Here is a 23,320-nt window from a genome sequence, read left to right as displayed (position 1 = left end):
AGGGACCTGACTCCTGAAAGGGCCTCAACTCGTCAACCCCAGCAAAGCTGATCGATTTGTCCAGCTCTGGTTTTATAGATGAGGCAACTAAGGCTCAAGGAAGGAAAGTTACTAAAAGTCACCCAGCTGGGTAATGTCAGGGCTGATTTCAAATTCAAATCTGCTGTCCATCCATGGTGCTAAACTACATTTGAGCAAGAATGTGGCAAGTTGGAGAAAGACCCCTAGGCAGCAGTGGCCAGAGGGGTTGGGGCAGGGTGGGGAGCCAAAGGAAGCCTGTGGTGATTCTGGGCAGCCCCCTTCGGGGTCATTGCCTCACTGACCTGCTCGGAAAGAGCAGGGCCAGTCACAGACTGCCAGAGCTAGAAGGCACTTTATAACTCACCAAATCCTACCCCCGCATTTTCTGGATGAGAAAATAAGAGCTCAGCGGAAAACAACTTCCCAAAGCTTCACTGTAAGCTAGTCAGAGTCAGGGTGGGCACTCAGCTGTGCTTCTTAGCAGCTTTGTAAAGCAGGCCATGCTTGGGACAGTCCAGTAAAGGCTGTAAACACAATTTGAGAGGAATTGATGTTACTAATGTCACTAATCCTTAAATTCCCACACCCTGTGGTTTCCCCATCAGCCCCCATCCCCTCAAGTCCTGGGTCCTCGATTGCCAGGTCCTCCGCAGCAGTCCATCTCTTCTCTTCTCCCCGCCAAGGATGCAGGCAGCATAGCAACAGGATGCAGCGGGAACTCAGCAGTTCAGCCCCTACTCTCCCACTCATGAGGGGCACCCTCTGGCATGTGACAGATGATGACTTCTGTATAAAGCATTTGGGTGACGAGGCTCATTACCTTATGAGGTAGCCCATTCTAATATTGGACATCTCTAACAAGTAAAAAGTGACTCCTTTGTTGTGAGCTAAAATGAGTTTCCATACATTTCCATAGATCATTTTGGTTCTCCACGGCCACACAAGGCTAAAGTGTCTGTTACAGATCAGTCCTTTAGTTGAAGGCAGCTCAGGTGCCCAGGCTTTCTCCAGGGGTGCCAACCTGGATTGACTTCCAGTTAATCTGATAAACGAATCTGCATTACTGTCAAACAGTTAGAGGGATAGAGAGGTGGGAAACATTTTGTCTACGGAGAGGCTACCATTTGGGGCCAAACTGGAACCGGGGAAGAGGTCTCTTGGGTGAGCAGGGCTCAGGACAGTGAGTCTTGAAAGACCCCATTCCCTAACCTCTGGCACAGAGTCACCTATCCAAAGTGATCCTGTGAACAGTAACCAGGTAGACCTAGGGAAGTTTCATGCATTTTCTCTCTATCTTGAGGGAAGAATTTGTTCTCTCTTACTCTATTCCACTAAATTCAATCAATAACTCTTCATAAATAATTTATTGTCATTAGGATCCTAAGTGCTGAAGACAAAAGGCCTAAACGGGCCCTCCAGACATGAACATTTTAGAAAGTTCCATTCTTAATGTTTTAAATCGGAAAAAAAATATATAAAGGGGCAAAGGACAGGATAAAACCACAGAGGACTCAGCATGGGGACCTCATTCTCCATGACTGAAGTGTCATAAGAAAAGGAAAGAGTTGGAGGAAGAATGATTCGGGAGGAGTCACTGCAAGAGATGATCCTCTTTCCAGCGCTGCATTTGGAAGGCTCAAGAGTGGCTGCTCTTCCTGAAGAAATATCGAAACGGGAAGAGAGAGCTGCAAGAATGAGAACAGAGTAGGCTGAGGCTCTATGAGGTCTCCTTCCCTTCTCCCCATTTCCCATTAGTGCTTCACTAGCTAGGGCATTTTTGCTCTGGGGAACCATTGAATGGAGATTCAAGACTGGAATAGCATTTGAAAAGGTACCCAAATTAGATTATACTCAGGAGGGGGAATAAAACAAAAGAATTGCAATGGGATGGCAGAGAGAGAGAGAGAGACATTTGCTAACTGTCCTCTGCAAACACAACCTAGATTCAGAGGGGAGAATGGAAATATTTTGTAACCAAATCATCTGAATGGCTCAAGTAAACTAAGAATAGACTTTGTTCAAATTAGTGTTTTTGTTTGTTTGTTTTGAGACGGAGTCTCACTCTGTCACCCAGGCTGGAGTGCAGTGGCATGATCTCAGCTCACTGCAAGCTCCACCTCCCGGGTTAAAGCAAGTCTCCTGCCTCAGCACCCCCTAGTAGCTGGGATTACAGGAACGTGCCATCTCACCCGGCTAATTTTATCTTATTTTATTTTTTTTAATCTCGGCTCACTGCAACGTCTACCTCTCAGGTTCAAGCAATTCTCTTGCCTCAGCCTCCCTCCCAAGTAGCTGGGATTACAGGCATGTGCCACCATGCCTGCCTAATTTTGTATTTTTAGTAGAAACGGGGTTTCACCATGTTGGCCAGGCTGGTCTTGAACTCCTGACCTCAAGTGATCCGCCCACCTCGGCCTCCCAAGGTACTGGGATTACAGGCATGAGCCACCACGCCTGGCCCAAGTTAATGTTTATGGAGCTTGGCTTTATCCTGGACACATCAGGGTGGAGGTGGGTTGTGTAAAAATAAGTAAGACACAGTCTTTATTAAATGCACAATTAGGGCTTTTGTTCTCAATCTCATTTCCATTGTCTATCTTAGACATAAGTGAGAAGCCTCTGTGAGTAATCTGCTTTCTTTTCTATTCTAATTTCCCTGAAAGACTCAATGAGCTGCTCTGAGCTGGATCTCCAGTCTCATGGCCAGATAGAAGCTGTCTTACCTTAGAAACCCAACGAAGCCGCTGGCTGCTCGCTCCTTAGGTGGAGGTGTGTTGTGCTGCAGGGGTGGGACAACTGGCCCTGGCAGGCTGTGCCCCCACTCAGAATCTGTAAGGAAAACAATCAGGCAGGAGCAAGATGTTTGTCCATAGGCCGTTTTCATGTGAGTAGAAGGCAAAACACCCAGTATGAGCCAGAGGCAGTCTCACACCAAGAGTTCCTTAAAGCCAGGTGAATTGTTTGTTCTGACCTTCCCAATTTCATCTCAGCTCAGTAAGATGCTATTCTGACCTCAGAGTATTTTCAGTCAAGCTCCTGGGATATTTACACAGCTCAAGTTCCAGCCATGCACTCCGGCTGCTATGTCTTCACATAAAATGACAAGTTGTTGAAGGACTCACTTGCCTACATCCCTGTTTCTATGATAACTGCAGTCCACACTGAATCCTCATGCTGGGTAAAAGATCAGCAAGTAGGGAGGGCAACAGCTTGACATGCATTCCCAGCCCTTGCAAAGCATCCATTTGCAACTTCAATATTAACTCTAATGCCCCAAAGGGAAGAGATCATTCTCCAACAGTACAGAAAAGGGAAACACATCCCTCTCAACATTTCTATAAAGTTTATCACCTCACTTGGAAATGTTTTGAAATGGTCAGAGCATAACTTCACTATCAGAAGCAAAGGAAGGGCATGCACCGCCTCCCTTCACTATTTCTGGGAGCTGGGGGGCTTCTATTACTCTAGGACAGGCCCCCGACCAGAGTTTGGTTAACAAGCACCTCCACGGGAGCAAGGCACATTACCCACTGAGGGCACCCAGACTCAGCTCTGTGCTGCTCTACGTATCAGAGAACTACAAGGGAAAGGGTGATTATTAAAGCAGAATAAATGGAAATTTCCCAGGACCTACCTTGTTTCTGGACACCAGTGATATCAGAGGCCAGAGTCTCCTGCAATCCTTGTTGGGTTTTTCTTTCCCTGTTCTGTTTAAAAGAACACCAAGAAAAGTCTTAAACTTTACTCCTACACTGCATGGCAATCTGAATGCTATTTGCTGGTGAACTGATTTCACATTAGCACTAGGGCCTGGCTTCTGACTGCCTAGATAGGTTCTGTATTTCTTTCCATTTCTTTCCATAGGACTGTCCTTTTTTCTTTTTCTTTTTTTTTTTTTTTTTTTTTTTTGAGACGGAGTCTCGCTCTGTCGCCCAGGCTGGAGTGCTGTGGCCGGATCTCAGCTCACTGCAAGCTCCGCCTCCCGGGTTCCCGCCATTCTCCTGCCTCAGCCTCCCGAGTAGCTGGGACTACAGGCGCCCGCCACCTCGACCGGCTAGTTTTTTCGTATTTTTTAGTAGAGACGGGGTTTCACCGTGTTAGCCAGGATGGTCTCGATCTCCTGACCTCGTGATCCACCCGTCTCGGCCTCCCAAAGTGCTGGGATTACAGGCTTGAGCCACCGCGCCCGGCCTCTTTTTCTTTTTGAGACTGAATCTTGCTCTGTTGCCAGGCTGCAGTGCAGTGGCGCCATCTCGGCTCACTGTAAGCTCCGCCTCCTGGGTTCACGCCATTCTCCTGCCTCAGCCTCCTGAGTAGCTGGAACTACAGGCGCCCGCCACCACGCCCGGCTAATTTTTTGTATTTTTAGTAGAGACGTGGTTTCACCATGTTAGCCAGGATGGTCTTGATCTCCTGACCTCATGATCTGCCCGCCTCAGCCTCCCAAAGTGCTGGAATTATAGGCATGAGCCACCGCGCCCGGCCAGGACTTTCCTTTTTTCATTTCAACATCCTAACTATTGTCCCTCTAAAACCGTAAGATTTAAAAGCCAAGAATAAATCAAGGTGGGTTTAACTTATCATCCCATGTTACTGAGTGCCTACTCAGTAACATGAGGTTTCAGAAATCAGGAGGACCTTAAATTGACCTTGGAGAAATGTATACTCTATGGAGCAAATGGACATAAACTAAGTCAAGACAGTATGATGGCCGGGCATGGTGACTCATGCCTGTGTAATCGCAGCAATTTGGGAGGCCGAGACGCATGGATCATCCGAGGTCAGCAGTTCGAGACCAGCCTGGCCAACATGGTGAAACCCTGTCTCTACTAAAAATAGAAAAAATCAGCCAGGCGTGGTGGTGGGCACCTTTAATCTCAGCTACTCAGGAGGCTGAGGCAGGAGAATCGCTTGAACCCAGGAGGCAGAGTGAGCCAAGGTCGCGCCATTGCACTCCAGCCTGGGAGACAGAGCGAGACTCTGTCTCGGGGAAAAAAAAAAAAAAGAGTGTGATAAGACCAATGAATCCGTATAGAGTGCTGTGGTTGCTGAAAGGACATTAATGGAGCAGGTGGCGTTAGTCAAGGAAGGCTTCACAGGGGAAGTGATATTTGAATGGAGCCTTCATGGATGGATGGATGGATGAGTGGGATGTTGTCATAACGGGGGTGAGGAGATGGTCAGTCGCAGCAGGGCATTCCAGACAGGGACATGATGTATGAGGGCACAGTGCCATTAAAGAATAAATAGGATCAGCATGGCTAGAGCCAGGCATGGTAGAAACATGACTGTGGCATTAGCAGCTAGCATAATATAACACAATCTTATTATTTCTCCATGTGCTGCTCCTTTATATAAATTTCTTTGTACTCTGAAGAGGACATTTTACAACCTGATTCCAGGCCCACAACATTTTCCAGTAAACACCCTGATAATCAGAAATATGGTTATTATATTTTCTTTGGGAATCTCTGCCACTGGCTACTACTCTCTTCACCCAGTCTGAACCTAGGGACTTTACCCAGCAATGATGGAGCTCCTCAAGCTGTTTTGCTGGTGAAGAGTTCTTTTTTTCTTTCTTTTGGGTGTGCAGTTCTGTGAATTTTTTTCCCATTTTTTAAAATTTATTTTTTATTTCAATAGGTTTTTGGGGAGCAGGTGGTGTCTGGTTACATGAATAAGTTTTTTTAGTGATGATTTCTGAGATTTTGGTGCACCCATCACCCAAGTAGTGTACACTATACCCAACGTATAGTCTTTTATCCCTCACCCCCTTCCCACTCTTTCCCCCAAGCCCCCAAAGCCCATTGTATCATTCTTAAGCCTTTACGTTCCCATAGCTTAGCTCCCATGGCTAAGAGTTCTAGAGCAAGGGGCTGCAGACCGTAAAGGTAGGTTCTGGGAGGCAGAGGCATGGCAAGTCTCTAGAAAAGCTAGGACTAGCCCCCATCCTAAGAATAAACTTCGGGTTAGAATGGCAGCTATCTCTGAACTGAGCCTCTTCACAAACCGCTCAAATCCCAGACCACATGGGCAGCTACCTAAGTCATATTCCTATAAAAGCGACAGGGAACTCTGGGGAGGAAGGAGACCATTCTTACCTTTTCTATAGATGGTGGAGATGGAATTTAGAGGGCCAAGCTCTGGTTTCTGGCTTGAGGGAATGATTCTTACAAATTTAATGAAACTATGGTTCGGGGCTTTAATCCTGCTGCATACAGTAGCCTTAATGAAAGCATCTATTAAGGGTGGTAGGAGGAACAAGAGGGCAAAGGCCCTGGGACAGAGGTACAGCCTACCTCTGAACCAGGGAAGAGTCCCCTCATAAGACAGTGTAGCCTTTTTGTGATCTCCCAAAATCTTGAGAGATGTCTTCTCAAGAAAAAGTCATAAGGGAGGAAAAACATTATAGCTGGAATTCAGACTGAAGGTATCATCTGGGACCTCCATCAGAACATAATACTCTGAAAACCTGATGCAAGACTGTCCTCTGCATGTTCAGGGCCAGATCTGTTTAGAAGTGCAGTTCAAGCAGATATAGCAAAACAACAACAACAACAAAATGCGACATGCAGTTAGTCTGTTTCATTTCTGGGTCATTCATCTGCTCCCTCCCTTTTTTTTTTTTTTTTTTGAGACGGAGTCTCTCGCTGTGTCACCCAGGCTGGAGTGCAGTGGCGCGATCTCGGCTCACTGCAAGCTCCGCCTCCCAGGTTCAGGCCATTCTCCTGCCTCAGCCTCCGATTAGCTGGGACTACAGGCGCCCGCCACCACGCCCGGCTAGTTTTTTGTATTTTTAGTAGAGACGGGGTTTCACCATGTTAGCCAGGATGGTCTCGATCTCCTGACCTCGTGATCCACCCGCCTCGGCCTCCCAAAGTGCTGGGATTACAGGCTTGAGCCACCGCGCCCGGCCTCCCTCCCATTTTTTTATCCTTCCAAAGTCTGGATCTCTAGATCTGGGACCTGAAGTAACAAAGGCAAGGGGGTTAAGCTCTTCCTTCCCATTCTCCCTAAACACTTCTTATGAAACAGAGGTACGTGTTGTATTCTTCTAAGCTTTCCCCACACAGGCTCCCAATGTGTTCAGACACGCACATGCACAGTGACTGTGATTCTACACCATAACTCCCTGCAAAGGGGGCAGAACATATTAAGCAATGGACCATAGGAGCAAATTCAATTTTTCCAGCTCAAGTGACTTATACTGAGAGTCACTATGATCACTTTAATTTAGGAGAAATCATCTTCCTGGGAACAGGGTCCATGATGGGCCTTGAGTCAAAATCAATAAACATGTTCCTTTTACTAGAGTTTTTTCTAAATCCAGAATCAGGTTGAAAAGGTAATTATGTTGAGTAAGAAGCTGTGGGTACTGTTCTTGAGGGAGATGATGTGTCAAACTAAGAATAGGAAGATACGAAGTTAGAGAGCGAGGAAAATGTTCCTTTAATAGTAATTATCTTGGTTGTATAAAGTGTTTTTGTTCTCCAGAGCTTCAAGTACTCCTCATGTACTTTCTCATTTCTTTTTCTTACCATCCTAAAGGATAGGAGGCATAGAAGGGGTTGACCATCTGCCCAAAATCACTCAGTGGGCCAGCTGGCCACAGCACAACTGGGGCCCTGGACTCTGCCCCCGCACACAGAGGCAGAGGTATAAATCCCCAAAGATACACTCCTTCCCCACCTAAATTACAAGCTCCTAGAAAAAAGAAATCAGGGTTTACATATGTTTGTGTATGCCCCAGCACCCAACACAATGCCTTGTGAGCAGGAGACAGAACAATCCCTTAGAAATGAAAATAACTTAATTTTTCTACTTAAAAATGTTTTAGAGAAGTCCTGTGATCTTGAAGGTAGTCTCAAGGCTTTTCATGATCCAGTCCATTCTGACTTTTCCAGTAACATTTCTCAGCACTGGACTTCAAGCTACTCTGGGAATCCTTCCCTCCTGGCCACTTTATGCTCCCTTTGTATCCTGTGCTTCCTTCTACCCCTGCACATGGCACATCTATCAGTAATTGTCTACCTAGCTGTACACTGCTGGTGTATCCCTGGTACTTGGCACATAGTAGACACTCAAAGAAAATTTGTTGAATGCATCCTGGGCAACATGGCAAAACTCCATCTCTACAAAAAATACAAAAATTAGTCAGGTGTGGTGACACATGCCAGTAGTCCTAGCTACTCCAGAGGCTGAAATGAGAGGATCGCTTGAGCCTGAGAGGTAGAGGTTGCAGTGAGCCGAGATTGCACCACTGCACTCCAGCCTGGGCAACAGAGTGTGACCCTGTCTCAAAAAAGAAAAAAAAAAATTGTTGAATGAATGCATATGTAAATGTTTACTTGATAACTGCTCATGTTATGGGTCCTGGGAAGGTGAAGAAAGTGAGTTGTTTGTGTTTGGATACTTAGGGTCAGAGCAACTTTGGAGACATAGAGAAAAAAAGGAAGGATCTTTAAGGCATGGATACCAGCTAACAGCTATTTAAAGAGGGGAGGAAAAGAAAAAGGTCACTATTTTAGAGAATATATAGAAAAGAAGTCCTAAAATGGAGGAGGGGTACCAGATATATGAATATCTAAATGGGAAACATACCCCATAAATGAAATCTAATTCCATCAGGGGCCAACCCTTCACTGCTCTAGAAGTTTTCTCTTACCAGTTATCAGTGCTGATACATGCCTAGCTCATTTGTTAAAACTAGATGTTCCTAGACTCAGACCCCAGTATAGATGAAGGCGAAAAGTTTCCTAAAGGGAAAATTCTATACTAGATTCCACCTCAATCCTATATAGACATATTTTCTTATTTCAACTGCAGAGTACAAGTAGCTTTTTAAGCTGAAAAGAGAGGATTTTTTTTTTTTTTTTTTTTTTGAGTCTCGCTCTGTCACCCAGGCTACAGTGCAGTGGTGCAATCTTGGCTCACTGCCAGCTCTGCCTCCTGGGTTCACGCCATTCTCCTGCCTCAGCCTCCCCAGCAACTGGGACTACAGGCACCTGCCACCACGCCTGGCTAATGTTCTGTATTTTTTTTAGTAGAGACAGGGTTTCACCGTCTTAGCCAGGATGTTCTCGATCTCCTGACCTCATGATCCACCGGCCTCGGCCTCCCAAAGTGCTAGGATTACAGGCATCAGCCACCGTGCCTGGCCTTTTTTTTTTTTTTTTTTTTTTTGAGATGGAGTCTCACTCTGTTGCCAGGCTGGAGTGAAGTGGCACGACCTTGGCTCACTGCAACCTCTGCCTCCTGGGTTCAAGTGATTCTCCTGCCTCAGCCTCCCGAGTAGCTGGGATTACAGGCGTTCACCACCACACTTGGTTAATAGTTTGTATTTTTAGTAGAGACTGGGTCTCACCAGGTTGGCCAGCCTGGTCTCGAACTCCTGACTTCAGGTGATTCGCCCGCCTCAGCCTCCCAAAGTGCTGGGATTACAGGCATGAGTCACTGTACCAGGCAAAGAGAGGACTTTTTAACAAAAAGATTCATCGATGCGTGTTATTATGCAGCCACTTTGGGATGTGCTGTGGCAAGGGCATAATAGTTGAATGTTATTCTGCAGACGGTGAAACCCAAGAATGAGTTCAGTCAATTCAATCTGCATGAAAAACCAAGATGTGCTGGTAACCGGAATCCTGACTTGTAACAGAACAGGAATAGCTGACAGCCTCTAAGCCTCCATTTTAGTACTTACTCTCCTGGTTTCCATAGGGGGCTTCTTTTTGCTGGAGCCTTGGCTGGAAGTCCCTATCTTGGCCCTGAGGTGGGGGGAAAATATGCAGGGAATGTTACTGGCAGAGGCAATATCACTACATTCAAGCAAATGTGGCCCAAATGAATATTTCAGCAGGTTGGCTATTTTTATACCACTCCTGGCCGGCAGAATAAATTGGGTGGCCAAATTTTCTTTGGGTGCTGCTTTACTTCACAGCAGAATCCCAGTTTGAGACACTTAGGGATCTGGGGTTTGAGAAAGTGAAAATGTGACTGACAGCAGGTATCAGATTTTGAAATACTTGACTGTGCATCAAAACCCAGAGAAAGGGAAGATCTGAGACCTCACTTACATGGAAAATTCAGTCGAATGGAACACAACAAAGCTTCATACCTCCAAGTACCCTCACATTCCACCTGGCTTGAAAAGGAGCTCCCTATCTCTTCATCTACATGTGCATCTGGAGAGCATGGGGTCAGCTTCCTAGTCTACCTTACTTCTCCTATATGTCTAGGGATCCACAGTGTCCCAGGAAAAGGGTAGCTGTTCTCTGTGGGCCTAGGGTGGAAGCATCTTGGGCTACGAAACAAACCACACCTTGGATTATTCCAGCAGCATTCTTATTAGCTTTCTAGGGTGCTAATAAGAATGACTGAATTGTCTTACTGACTCATTTTGTCGCTGATAGAGAACTGAAAGAAGAACATAAGTAGCCTCCACAGTAACAATATGTTAGGGATGGCTCAACATTCCCCCTAATATCACAGTACCCCACCCAATGATTGATACACACCCTCTTGCAAACATTTACATTTTAGTCTGGACTGCCTCTTAAGGTTCCAAAAGCTAACTGCTCACTGGGTAAAATAGAATTATATTTTATTTGTTCTTATTCTTTCAAGAGTTTCCCTATGTTTTTGTATAATATTTTGAGACTTCTGGTGATATTACCGTAGTAAGTATTATTGAATGTGCTGAATTCAATTGTTTAGATCGGGCTGTATTTCTTCTCAGCCTTCATCTTGAGAAGAAAAATCATACTTTGCTGAAAAAGGGACTATGTTCAAAGTATATTGTAAATATTAACTTGCTCCCTTTCCTTAGTCCACCCACTGGAATAGGCAGATACTGATGAAGTCCTGAAAAAGAAAGTGACTCGCCCAAGGACAGGATCAACCAATGGTAATAGCTGGCAAAGCCTAATTAGGATGAAGGAGCGAGACTGTCTCCCCACACCACTGACCTGTCCAGCCCTGGCCTGCTGGGGGAGCTGGGCTCGTCCATGTGTTTTCGTTTCCTCATCACAGCTCCTACTGCTTTCTTCTCAGCTGGGACCTTCAGAGAGGAAGCAGATGCCCGTGACTCCTCCTTTCCAGAGTTGCTCCCAGTTCATGAAGGCACAGTGAAGAAAACTCCCCATCCTTAAACTGCCAAAGGCAACTTTTAACACCAGCTTTGCAAGTCAGAATAGACATTCTGTTAGAGACATGGTCTCAGAAATCTAGCCAAGGGGGAAAATACTGTCTTATGTTTACAATTCTGATTGGATCTGGGCAGCAACTGAGGGGCAAAGTAAGAGGAAGAGGCAAGAGCAGGACTTTTTGGACAAAAGAAGGTGATAAAGGCAATTTTCATTTTGTACAGAAAAGGCAAACTTACCAACCCAAGAGGACTGTCACTTACTGGTTTCCCTACAATAGGAAATTTGAGTGTCATAATAAAATAATACTTCTTTTTTTTGGAGATTAAGTTGCCCAGACTGGAGTGCAGTGGTGTGATCTCGGCTCACTGCAACCTCCGCCTCTTGAGTTCAAGCGATTCTCCTCCCTCAGCCTCCCAAGTAGCTGGGACTACAGGCATGTGCCACCACACCTGGCTAATTTTTGCATTTTTAGTAGAGAGGGGGGTTTCACCACGTTGGCCAGGCTGGTCTCAAACTCCTGACCTCGGGTGATCCACCTGCCTTGGCCTCCCAAAGTGAGCCACCAGGCCTAACCATGATGCTGTTTTACCTGGATTTCTGGCTACTATTTATTTCTTGGAACTGACCCTAGACAAAGACTCCTCATGTGCCCTTCTCCCTTCTACCTGGTACCATTTTCCCTAAAAATAGTGTCTTCAAACTCTCTTCCTCCCTTGTTTCAGAATGACTATAATCTATAAGCTAGAAGGGGTTTGAAAAGGGAGGGGACGATTCTTACTACAAAAGAAAAAAGTAGAACTTCAGCTACCTGTGACAAATGAAAAGGGGAGATATTTTGAGGCAAGGCCTTTGCACCCCTTTTCTTTTCTTTTTTCTTTTTTGAGACAGAGCTAGCTCTGTTGCCCAGGCGGGAGTACAGTGGTGTGATCTTGGCTCACCAGAACCTCTGCCTGCCAGATTCAAGCAATTCTCCTTCCTCAGCCTCCAGAGTAGCTGGGACTACAGGCATGCACCACCATGCCAGGCTACATCATATATATATATGTGTGTGTGTGTGTATATATATATATATGCACATCTTTTTTTCAGACAGAGTCTTGTTCTAGCGCCCAGGCTGGAGTACAGTGGCGTGATCTTGGCTCACTGCAATCTCTGCCTCCTGGGTTCAAGCAATTCTTCTGCTTCAGCTTCCTGAGTAGCTGGGATTACAGGCACGCACCACCATGCCTGGGTAACTTTTTTATTTTTAGTAGAGATGGGGTTTCACCATGTTGGTCAGGCTGGTCTTGAATTCCTGGCCTCAAGTGATCCTCCTGCCTTGGCCTCCCAAAGTACTGGGATTACAGGCATGAGCCACTGTGCCCAGCCTGCACCCCTTTTCAAATCAAAAGGGTAGGTGTTTACTTGTCCCTCAATCAGCAAAAATACCCATGGCCTTCAGAGAATAAAAATTTGGGCCAGGCACAGTGGTTCATGCCTGTAATTCCAGTGTTTTGGGAGGCCGAGGTGGGAGGATTGCTTGAGCCCAAGAGTTTGAGACCCGATGGTGCAATATAGTGAGACCCTGTCTCTACTAAAAAAAAAAAAAAAAATTAGCCGGAGATGGTCGTACACACCCACAGTCCTAGCTACTTGGGAAGCTGAGGGAGGAGGAACACTTGAGCCCAGGAGTTAGAGGTTACGGTGAACTACGATCACACCACTGTACTCCAGCCTAGGTAACAGAGTGAGACTCTGTCTAAATAAAAATAAAATTGGGAGATACCTTTAAGACAGCTCTAAAGTGAAAATCATGGAATTTACTCTAATGGAAGGGTTTATATAATACTTATCTTTCATTCAGTGATTAAGTCAGGCTTTGTACTTTTCATCTACTATTATTTATTTAATCCTTTTAACAACTCAATGATATAGGTAGTAATATTATACTTCACAATTTCACAAGGGAGGCACAGAGAGATTAATTTATTTAACTTCACACAGCTGTTAAGTGGCAGGGCCACCAGTATTTGAACTAGTCAATCTGGCCTGGAGCACATGATCCTGACCTGTGCACTGTATGGCTGGAGCCCAATCTGGTAGCCCATTTCACCATATCCAGCTGGCACTGCTAAACCATTTTCTTCTCTGCCATTCACATTCACATCATTCCACTTACCAGGTGACAGGTTTTCATGGAACCATTTCATCTCCACGTATAGAGTAAAAACAAATGGGTAGGGGATCAAGATAATTTCTCCATGTTTGAATTTCAGGTGGGAAACTCTCTCCCATTTGCTTTTATCTGGAAAATGATGCTAAGGAGTAAGGAAAGATGCCAGTATGCATTCCTAAGTACTATTTTAGGGAGAAACTCTCTCTCCTTCCCCTGACCTACCCTCCAAACTGCCTATGGTTTTGCTACTTTCATTTGAGTCTAAAATGTGGGCCGTAGCTCATTTCCAGCCAGAAAAGAAAGGATAGGCTGGGCGCGGTGGCTCACGGCTGTAATCCCAGCACTTTGGGAGGCGGAGGCGGGCGGATCACCTGAGGTCAGGAGTTCAAGACCAGTCTGGCCAACATGGTGAAACACTGCCTCTACTAAAAATACCAAAATTAGCCAGGCGTGATGGCACGTACCTGTAATCCCAGCTACTCGAGAGGCTGAGGCAGGAGAATCGCTTGAACCTGGGAGGCTGAGGTTGCAGTGCGCCAAGATCACACCATTGCACTCCAGCCTGGGCAACAGAGCAAGACTCCATCTCAAAAAAAAAAAAAAAAAAAAGGATACAGGGAAATACAATGAAGTGTTCTGTAGCAAAGGGCTGAAGATTGTCCAAGTTTCCCAAGACCACGCGGATAGAATCCTGAAAAACATATTTGAAATGACTTTAACATTGTTGAGTCTCAGCCAATCTTTGTTTATATTTGTCACTGCTAATCACATACCCTATATACTATCAAAACTGAACCATTTGCTGTTCCTTTAACATGTGTTCTGATTCTCCATTTCTTTTTCTTTTTTTTTTTTTGAGAGAGCCTTGCTTTGTGGCCCAGGCTGAAGTGCAGTTGCATGATCTCTGCTCACTGCAAACTCTGCCTCCTGGGCTCAAGTGATCCTCCCACCTCAACCTCCCCAGTAGCTGGGACTAAAGGCGTGCACCACCACACCCGTCTAATTTCTTTATTTTTTATAGAGATGTGGTTTCACCATGTTGCCCAGGATGGTCTTGAACTCCTAGGCTCAGGAGTTTCTTTCTTTTTTTTTTTTTTTTTGGAGACAAGGTTTCACTCTGTCGCCTAGGCTAGAGTGCAGTGACGCAATCATAGCTCACTATGCTCTGCCCTCCTTGGTCTCCCAAAGTGCTGGGATTACAGGCGTGAGCCACTGCACCCATCCTACTTCTCCGTTTCTACACTTTTGCATAGAAAGGGAATTTCTCTTCCTGAAATGCCCTTTCCACCCATCAGCACTTGTCCAAATTCAACTATCCTTTAAGGCATAGTTCAAAAGTCATCTCCCCCAGAAAGCTTTCCCTGATTTACCAAGTTGTAATTAACTGTTAGTATCAAACTGAACAGTAGTTAGTCTGGAGTCTTTACTACATTCCACATACATACAAATGTTTTATATTCCTTACTGGGAGATCTACTTGAAGTAGAATATACACCTGATTTATCTTAGTATCCCTTCTATGGTGTCTACTATCGTGAATAACGCATAACAAGTCTTCACTAAATGTACATTGAATGAATGAACAACACTGGTATTTACTGATATTTACTGATATATAGTATTTTGCTTTTGTTTAAGTCAAACTTTTTTTTCCACTCACTTTAAATTTTAATCGATTAGTCCCTAATTAAGCTAATGCTTATTAGTCTACACTAATTAATTTGGCATCATAAAGACTACTAAATTTCTATGGGGAAAAAGTCTCAATTTCAGTCCCAGGCTTGTCATTTCACCCTAAGCTTCAGTGTTCTCATGTTTGGGTTCAAAGAAGATAGAAACTGTGGCCAGCACAGTGGCTCATGCCTGTCATCCCAGCACTCTGGGAGGCCAAGGCAGGTGGATTGCTTGAGCCCAGGAGTTCGAGACTGGCCTAGGCAACATGGCAAAACTCCATCTCTCCAAAAATACAAAAATGAGTTGGGTGTGGTGGCACACGCCAGTAGTCGTAGCTACTCGGGAGGCTGAGGTGGGAGGGTCACCTGAACCTGGGAGATCGAGGCTGCAGTGAGCTATGATTGCATCACGGCACTCTAGCCTAGCAACAGAGTGAAACCTTGTCTCAAAAAAAAAAAAAAAAAAAGAAATTGTGTCTTGTTTATCTTTGTATTCTCCATAGTAGCACAGTGTCTAGCTTATAATTATACTGGCTAATATTTATTGAGTAATTACTATGGGAAGTGTTTCTGGTTTTTGTTTTTTTTGAGACAGAATCTCATTATGTCACCCAGGCTGGAGTGCGGTGGCACAATCTTGGCTCACTGCAACCTCCACCTCCTGAGTTCAAGCAGTGCTCGTGCCTCAGCCTCCCAAGTAGCTAGGATTATAGGCACGCACCACCACGCCCAGCTATTTTTGTGTATTTTTAGTAGAAATGGGGTTTCGCCATGTTGCCCAGGCTGGTGTCGAACACCTGAGCTCAGGCAATCCGCCGACCTTGGCCTCCCAAAGTGCTAGGATTACAGGCATGAGCGACCATGCCCAGCCTTTTGTTTGTTTTTGAGATGAAGTTTTGTTCTTCTGCCCAGACTGGAGTATGGAGTGCAATGGCATGATCTCCGCTCACTGCAACCTCTGCCTTCCGGGTTCAAGCGATTCTCCTGCCTCAGCCTCCCAAGTAGCTGGGATTACAGGTACCTGCCACCACACCTGACTAACTTTTATATTTTTGGTATAGATGGGGTTTCACTATGTTGGCCAGGCTGGTCACGAACTCCTAACCTCAGGTGATCCTCCTGCCTTGGCCTCCTAAAGCGCTGGGATGACAGGCGTGAGCCACCAAGCCTGGCCGTGTTTTTATACATATTAATTAATTTAACTCTCACAAAACCCCTGTGAGATAGGCAATTCTGTTATTCCCATTTTATAGACGAGGAAACAGACAAAGAGAAGTGAAAAAATGTAGTCTAGATTACATAACTAGAAATAGCGGGGCCAAGATCTGAACCAAGGTAGTAGGGTTCCAGAGTTCCTAGTCTTAACCCATAGGCTATCCTGCTTCTCAGTAAATGTTTGCCGGGCTTTTTTTGAGATGGAGTCTCACTCTATTGTCCAGGCTGGAGTGCAGTGGTGCGATCTTGGCTCACTGCAACCTCCGCCTCCGAGGTTCAAGCAATTCTCCTGCCTCAGTCTCCTGAGTAGCTTGGACTACACATACGTGCCACCACACCCAGCTAATTTTTGTATTTTTAGTAGAGATGGGGTTTTGCCATGTTGGCCAGGCTGGTCTTAAACTCCTGACTCCAGGTGATCCACCTGCCTTGGCCTCCCAAAGTGCTGGGATTAAAGGTGTGAGCCACAGTGCCCGGCTTCAGTGTTTTCTAAATGACGAAAACAGAATGATAACATCTGACCCCAAACTAGTGAGCATAAGAGAAAGACGCATATGCATATCAAATGCATCTTGGAAATATGACATATGGTGAATGTAAATGCTCTCAAGCTACTAATTATTGAGCTACTGTGTGGCAGGCATTGCAGACATCTATTTCTAATCCTCAGTCTTGAAACAGGCCTTCTTTATTAACCCCATTTGACAGGTAAGGAAACAGACTCAGAGAGGGTAGGTAATTTGCCCAAAGTCAAATTGTGAATGGCAGAACACTTCCCATAGTAATTACTCAATAAATATTAGCTATTATAATTAGAAGCTAGACACTATCCTAGTATGGACACTTCAAATCCAGGTTTGATTGGCTCTAAAGTCTGTATTCCCTCCTCTCTGTTACGCTTCCATGAGCTTTTCACTGCTCAGGTTAACTGAAACAAAGTGAAATAAAGCCTACTCTGCCCATAATTAAAATAGGTAGAACAGCCGGGCGCAATGGCTCACACCTGTAAACCCAACACTTTGGGAGACTGAGGTGGGTGGATCATGAGGTCAAGAGATCAAGACCATCCTGGCCAACATGGTGAAACCCCATCTCTACTAAAAATACAAAAATTAGCTGGGCGTGGTGGTGCACGCTGGTAGTCCCAGCTACTTGGGAGGCTGAGGCAGGAGAATCACTGGAACCCGGGAAGTGGAGGTTGCAGTGAGCCGAAATCGCGCCACTGCACTCCAGCCTGGTGACAGAGCAAAACTCCATCTCAAACAAAAACCAAAACCAGGTAGAACATTTTCTTGGTCCTATGTTAAAATAACTCATTCATAATGATGTCCTTGAGGGTCCTGCAAGATCCTAATGTATCTTTTAACACTTAGCCAAAGAGGTACCTTCTTAAGGGTATGACTCAGTTTTGGTTTCACAGAGTTTTGTGTTTAAGTGTATCTAATTGCTTTGAAATGTGGAGGCATATGTCTTAAGAAATCACAATAGTCACAAATCACTGAATTGTGAAGTCAGAAGAGGAAAAGCTAGTTTAAACCTCTCATTTTCCAAATGAGGCAATTAAGATCCAAGTTGATATATGATTTGCCAACGGTCACATAGCTAATTGGTGGCTACGCCAGAACTGGAATCCAGGGCCAAACCCAAGAACTCTAACTCCTTGTCCATTGCTTTCACCAATTTGTAAAGCTGACCACCTGCTCAGTCTTCTTTCTGTAGAAAAACCTAAAGCTAGAGGAACTGGGTAGAAAGGAATGAAAATGAAGTCGGAATAAGGCAATTGCAAATGTTTCCAATTAAAATGAATACACAGCAGCCTTGTCTGTGTATTTACAGTCGAGTTTCCTGAACGTCAAGTACCAGGCAGTGGTTGGGATGGTGGGTTTCCCAGAGCCCTGGAAGGAGGCAGTCCTCCGGAATCTTTCTCTATGCCAGCTGCCACAAAAGAGAGCTGCCCAAGGCTGGAAACTCTGGTGAAAACAAAAAGCTCTCAGCCTCAAAGGTGCTGACACTTCAACTAGGAAAACTGAGAAAGAATACAGGCTTTAAATTTCCCTGGAAAAACAGCAAAGTTCCTTTGCAAAGGAGATGTAGCAGGAAGAAGCCAAGTTATCAAGTGGAGGTTGTGACTCAGTTTGTAGGAAATAATTAAAACCTGAATGTGGATGCATCCTTAGCTTAAAGAGTCACTTTTCCAGAAGTCGTATGCTTCTTTCCCTACCTCCAGCTCCTGGATGATGACCTCCTTATTTTCTATCTCTTCTCCTCTAGAAGGTAAACAAACAAGAGACAAGACATGAAGGAAAGCTCTGGAGAGAGTAGACATTACTAAAGCAAAAATGATACTTCCACTGTGCTAAAGAAGCATAAGTCAAACTGTGTGTGCTGATCCAGTGCTCATGGGGAAGAAGTGATCACCTAGGTGGTGTGGTCTGAACATTGGTACAGAATGACTTCTCGACCTGCCAAGACCTGAAATTCCCACTGTGAAAGTTAATCATTTGTTAGAGCACTTGTACTTTAAGTGTGCTTTGGGGACCCTTAAGGGTCTTGAAGACCCTTTCAATGGGTCTTCAAGGGTAAAACTATTTTCATAGTAATACTAAGGTGTTATTTGCCTTTCTCACTGTGTTAATATTTGTAACCATGATTGCAAAAGCAATGGTGGGCAAAATTGCCAGTGCCTTAGCACAAATCTAGCCAGTTGCACTAGGCTGTACTATCAGTCAAAGTAATCTTTACTGCTGCACAGGAAAAAAAAAAATCCAGTTTCACTGAATATCCTTGAGGAAGCAGGAAAAAAAAAAGGAACCATTTTATAAAATCTCAATCTTTAACTACATATCTTTTTAAATGTTATGTGATAAAACACGAAGTATGCATAAAGCGCTTCTGCTGCATACCAAAATATGATGGTTATTTTAGGGAAACTTACATGTGTGACTGTTTAAGCTGCAAACTGAACTGTCTGCTTTTCTTCATGGAATATTTTACTTGAATGATCAGCTAACAGACAAACTATGGTTGTTATTCATACTTGGAAGTTTGACAGACACTTTCTTAAAAATGAATAAAATAGGCATGTCAACTCAAGGAAAAGAACTGACAATACTTGTTGTCAACAATAAATTTTGGGCTTTCAAGTGAAAATTTAAATTTTGGAAAGTTTCCGTCCACCATTTTGAGTTTCACAATTTCCAAATACGTCAACACTTTTAAGATTGTAGTGATACTAACAAATATTTTTCGATACTGTATAATGAAATGTATCAATATTTGGAGGATGTGCATAATTCAGTGAACCAAATGTTCCAAACCACCAATGAAACATCATGTTACAAATCATCCCAGGTCAGGCCGGGGGTCATGGCTAACTGCAGCCTCAACTCCCTGGGCCAATGGATCCTCCTGCCTTAGCCTTCCAAGCAGCTGGGATCACAGGTGCAAACCACCATGTCCACCTAATTTCTTTTATTTTTTGTAGCGACGGGGTCTCACTTTGTTGCCCAGGCTGATCTCAAACTCCTATGCTGAAGCGATCCTCCCATTTGAGCCTCCCAAAGTACTGGGATTACAAGAGTGAGCCACTGCACCTACCCAAAAGTTCCCTTCTATTTCTAGTTTATAGTTTTGCTTTGTTTTGAGACAGAGTCTCGCTCTGTTGCACAGGCTGGAGTGCAGTGGTACGATCTGCTCACTGCAGCCTCTGCCTCCTAGGTTGAACTGATTCTCCTGTCAGCCTCCCGAGTAGCTGGGACTACAGGTGTGCACCACCATGCTCAGCTAATTTTTGTATTTTTAGTAGAGACAGGGTTTTACCATGCTGACCAGGCTGCTCTTGAACTCCTGACTTCAGGTGATCTGTCTGATTTGGCCTCCCAAAGTGCTGGTATTACAGGTGTGAGCCACGGCGCCCAGCTATGTGTGTGTGTGTGTTTTTTTAAATTGAGTGTTTTTATCATGAAAGGGTGAGGTGCTGGGTTTGATCAAATTCAGTACAGTGGCAAGATCTCGGCTCACTGCAACCTCCACCTCCCGGGTTCAAGCGATTCTCCTGCCTCAGCCTCCTGAATAGCTTGGACTTCAGGTGCATGCCACCACACCCAGCTACTTTTTTGTAATTTTAGTATAGATGGGGTTTTGCCATGTTGGCCAGGCTGGTCTTGAACTCCTAACCTCAAGTCATCTACTCACCTCGGCCTGCCAAAGTGCTGGGATTACAGGTGTGAGCTACTGCTCCCAGCCTGATTGTTTTTTACATGCTGAAACCACCCTGGTACCCCTGGGGTAAATCCCAGGAATGTAAATAATGCCAATCTTCTCAATTTTTAAATATAATTTTATTTTACTTATTTATTTTTGAGATGGAGGTTAACTCTGTCGGGCAGTCTGGAGTGCAGTGGCGTGATCTCAGCTCACTGCAACCTCCAACTCCCGGCTTCAAGTGATTCTCGTGCCTCAGCCTCCTGAGTAGCTGATATTACAGGCGTGACCCATCATGCCCGCCCGGTTCACTAAATATAACTTTAATAATATCATATTTGTTACATATATTATTCTTAAATTAATAAACTGTTTTAAATTTTTGCTTTTTTTTTTTTTTGAGACAGAGTTTCACACTGTTGCTTGGGCTGGAGTGCAGTGCGCCCATCTCTGCTCACTGCAACCTCCATCTCCCGAGTTCAAGCGATTTTCCTGCCTCAGCCTCCTGGTTAGCTGGGATTATAGGCGCCTGCCACTACACTCAGCTAATTTTTTGTATTTTTAGTAGAGACAGGGTTTCACCATGTTGGCCAGGCTGGTCTCAAACTCCTGACCTCATGATTCACCTGCCTCGGCCTCCTAAAGTGCTGGGATTACAGGCCTGAGCCAGTGCGCCCGGCCAAATTTTTGCTTTAATTTTTATGACAAATATTGACAGATTAATCAAAAGCTCTTTGGGGTCCTTAATAATTTTAAAGAGTGCAAGTTGGGTGCGGGTGCCTCATGCCTGGAATCCCAACACTTTGGAAAGCTGAGGAGGGAGGATCCCTTGGGCCCAGGAGTTTAAGACCAGCCTGAGCAACATAGTGAGACTTCATTTCTACCAAAAGTATTTTAAAATTAGCCTGGTGTGGTGGCACTATGCCTGTAGTCCTAGCTTCTCTGGAGGCTGACCCTTAAGCCCAGCAGGTCAAGGCTGCGGTGATCACACGACTACATGTGAAACTCTGTCTTGGAAAAAAAAAAAAGAAATAAAGAAAAATTGCAAGGGAGTCCTGAGATGGAAAAAAAAATGTTTTTTTGAGACAGAGTCTCACTCTGTGGCCCAGGCTGGAGTGCAGTGGCACAATCTCAGCTCACTGCAACCTCCGTCTTCCAGGTTCCAGCGATTCTCCTGCCTCAGCCTCCCACCACCATGCCTGGCTAATTTTTGTATTTTTAGTAGAGACAGTGTTTCACCATGTTGGCCAGGCTGGTCTTGAACTCCTGACCTCAAGTGATACATCCACCTCAGCCTCCCAAAGTGCTGGGATTATAGCCATGAGCCACTATGCCTGGCCCTGAGATGTAAAATTTTGAGAAACACTGCTTCAAAGATATGTTGTCCTAGGCTGGGTGTGGTGGCTCACACCTATAATCCCAACACTTGGGGAGGCAGAGGTGAGAGGATTGCTTGAGGTCAGGGGTTTGAGACTAGCCTAGACAACATAGAGATCTGCTTCTCTTTAAAAAAAAAAAAAGGTTGTCCCTACTTTAGAAACTCATATGAATAATATATATACTGGGAAAGACAGTCCTGCAAGATGCTACTTTACCAGTCTCCTGAGCTGGGTGAAGGTAGAGAAGAGGTGACCTAGTCTCCTGAACCGGGTGAAGATAGAGAAGAGGAGACCTGTGTGAATGCACGAGCACTAACTGGTGTTTACATAGGCTACCCTCCGACTTTTGAAATTACCTGATACTGTTCCCATATCTGATTTTGAATTTATACACATTGGGTCCTGCATGAAGAAATCTCGTCTCTGGAAATGGGTAGGTAAAGGGTTTTAAACTCATTGCTCCCAAACGATAGCCTAAATAAAATAGAAATATTAGATAATTACTAAAAAGCTAATGATTATTCCTTATTTACAGGAAAGGGAACCCGCCCAATCTGTAACATCTCTTCATGAGTAAAACGTCCAACACTCATCACTATTGCCTATGAACCAGGATCATCACCTGGAGCATTCTCCTACCTGCATGGGGAAAATACAGTGTGTTGGGATAATCTTTATGCTTGCAGTTAAAAGCCCAGAATTCAAGTTTGATCATTTATGGCCTTGTGTAAATCATTTCTCTTCAAGAAGACTAATGATACTAGTATCTGCCCTGATGACTCACAGGGTCTTTGTTAGAATTAAATGTTTCTCCCAAGTATCTCTTGAATCTGTTCTTCTCTCCCATCTCCACTTTCACTGGAATCTCAGTGGATACATAGAGGGCTCAAGTTAAATAATGACACAATCCAAAGGATACACCAATTACAGGCCAATTAGGAGGATGTTTGCTATCAATTTTAGATGAAATTAAGATATTACTACAACTTCCTGCCACAACCAATGTAGCAAATAAGGGTGTACACTAATGTTTTTGAGTGGCACCAAGGAATGGCTTATTTTCTAGATCTATCAATTACTCTTCCTCTCCCCTACTCGTGAGGCTTCCCTGTGTCCCAAGAGTGCCTACTATACCCCAGCACTTTTTGTTTTATTTCTCCTGTTCTAGAATCTCTGTCCACTTAAGGTCCTCTCTGTGGGAAGTTAAGGAAAGGAAAGAGATGGGAAAAATAAAAATAAATAATTAGAGGAGATCCAGAGTTCCTAATGATCAAAACTAGTTATATTCATTAGTACAAGTATACAAATATACATGGTATTGCTTTCAGAGGCAGCTGAGATGGAGTCAACAGAACAGGCCCAAAATAAGGAGAATTTGAGTTTGAATCTCATTCCAATGTCCCTAATTTCTCTAAGCCTTGGTTTTCTTTCTTACACAATAACAACTCTCAATAACAACTTTTGCCATGCCTTATTCTAAGTTTAATCTCAATCCTCACAACAAGCCTATAACTCTAAATTTGATAGGTG

The 23,320-nt window shown here is 44.5% G+C and overlaps 1 protein-coding gene across 2 annotated transcripts; it reads right to left on the bottom strand.

Moving 5' to 3' along the window:
- Nucleotides 1-1,366: 1,366 nt before the first annotated feature.
- On the bottom strand, nucleotides 1,367-22,247 carry MAJIN (membrane anchored junction protein). 2 transcript variants are annotated; one of them, XM_025357659.1, is made up of 10 exons: nucleotides 22,147-22,247; nucleotides 18,430-18,475; nucleotides 13,936-14,011; nucleotides 13,324-13,449; nucleotides 11,402-11,433; nucleotides 10,986-11,077; nucleotides 9,722-9,785; nucleotides 3,656-3,728; nucleotides 2,745-2,850; nucleotides 1,367-1,706 (listed from the first exon to the last, which is right to left on the bottom strand). In XM_025357659.1, exons 1-10 carry the CDS (start codon nucleotides 22,245-22,247, stop codon nucleotides 1,658-1,660), a joined length of 765 nt encoding a protein of 254 aa, XP_025213444.1. In that variant the 3' UTR covers nucleotides 1,367-1,657. The 2 variants fall into 2 exon arrangements, with proteins under 2 accessions (XP_025213444.1, XP_025213445.1); XM_025357660.1 differs by lacking the exons at nucleotides 11,402-11,433; nucleotides 13,324-13,449; nucleotides 13,936-14,011.
- Between the last annotated feature and the right edge of the window lie 1,073 nt (nucleotides 22,248-23,320).

Source organism: Theropithecus gelada, chromosome 14 (assembly GCF_003255815.1).
Source record: "Theropithecus gelada isolate Dixy chromosome 14, Tgel_1.0, whole genome shotgun sequence".
NCBI lineage: Eukaryota > Metazoa > Chordata > Mammalia > Primates > Cercopithecidae > Theropithecus > Theropithecus gelada.
This window is presented reverse-complemented; position numbering and strand designations above follow the sequence as displayed.

Bases quoted from the DNA above. Each gene is read 5' to 3' on its own strand.
- MAJIN (XM_025357659.1), bottom strand. From the start codon at position 22,247: ATGAGTTTAAAACCCTTTACCTACCCATTTCCAGAGACGAGATTTCTT. The intron at 11,434-13,323 runs GTAAGTGGAATG...TTCCTATTGTAG, and splicing joins CCATGAAAACCTGTCACCTG to GGAAACCAGTAAGTGACAGT. The intron at 2,851-3,655 runs GTAGGTCCTGGG...TTTTCCTTACAG, and splicing joins CACTGGTGTCCAGAAACAAG to ATTCTGAGTGGGGGCACAGC.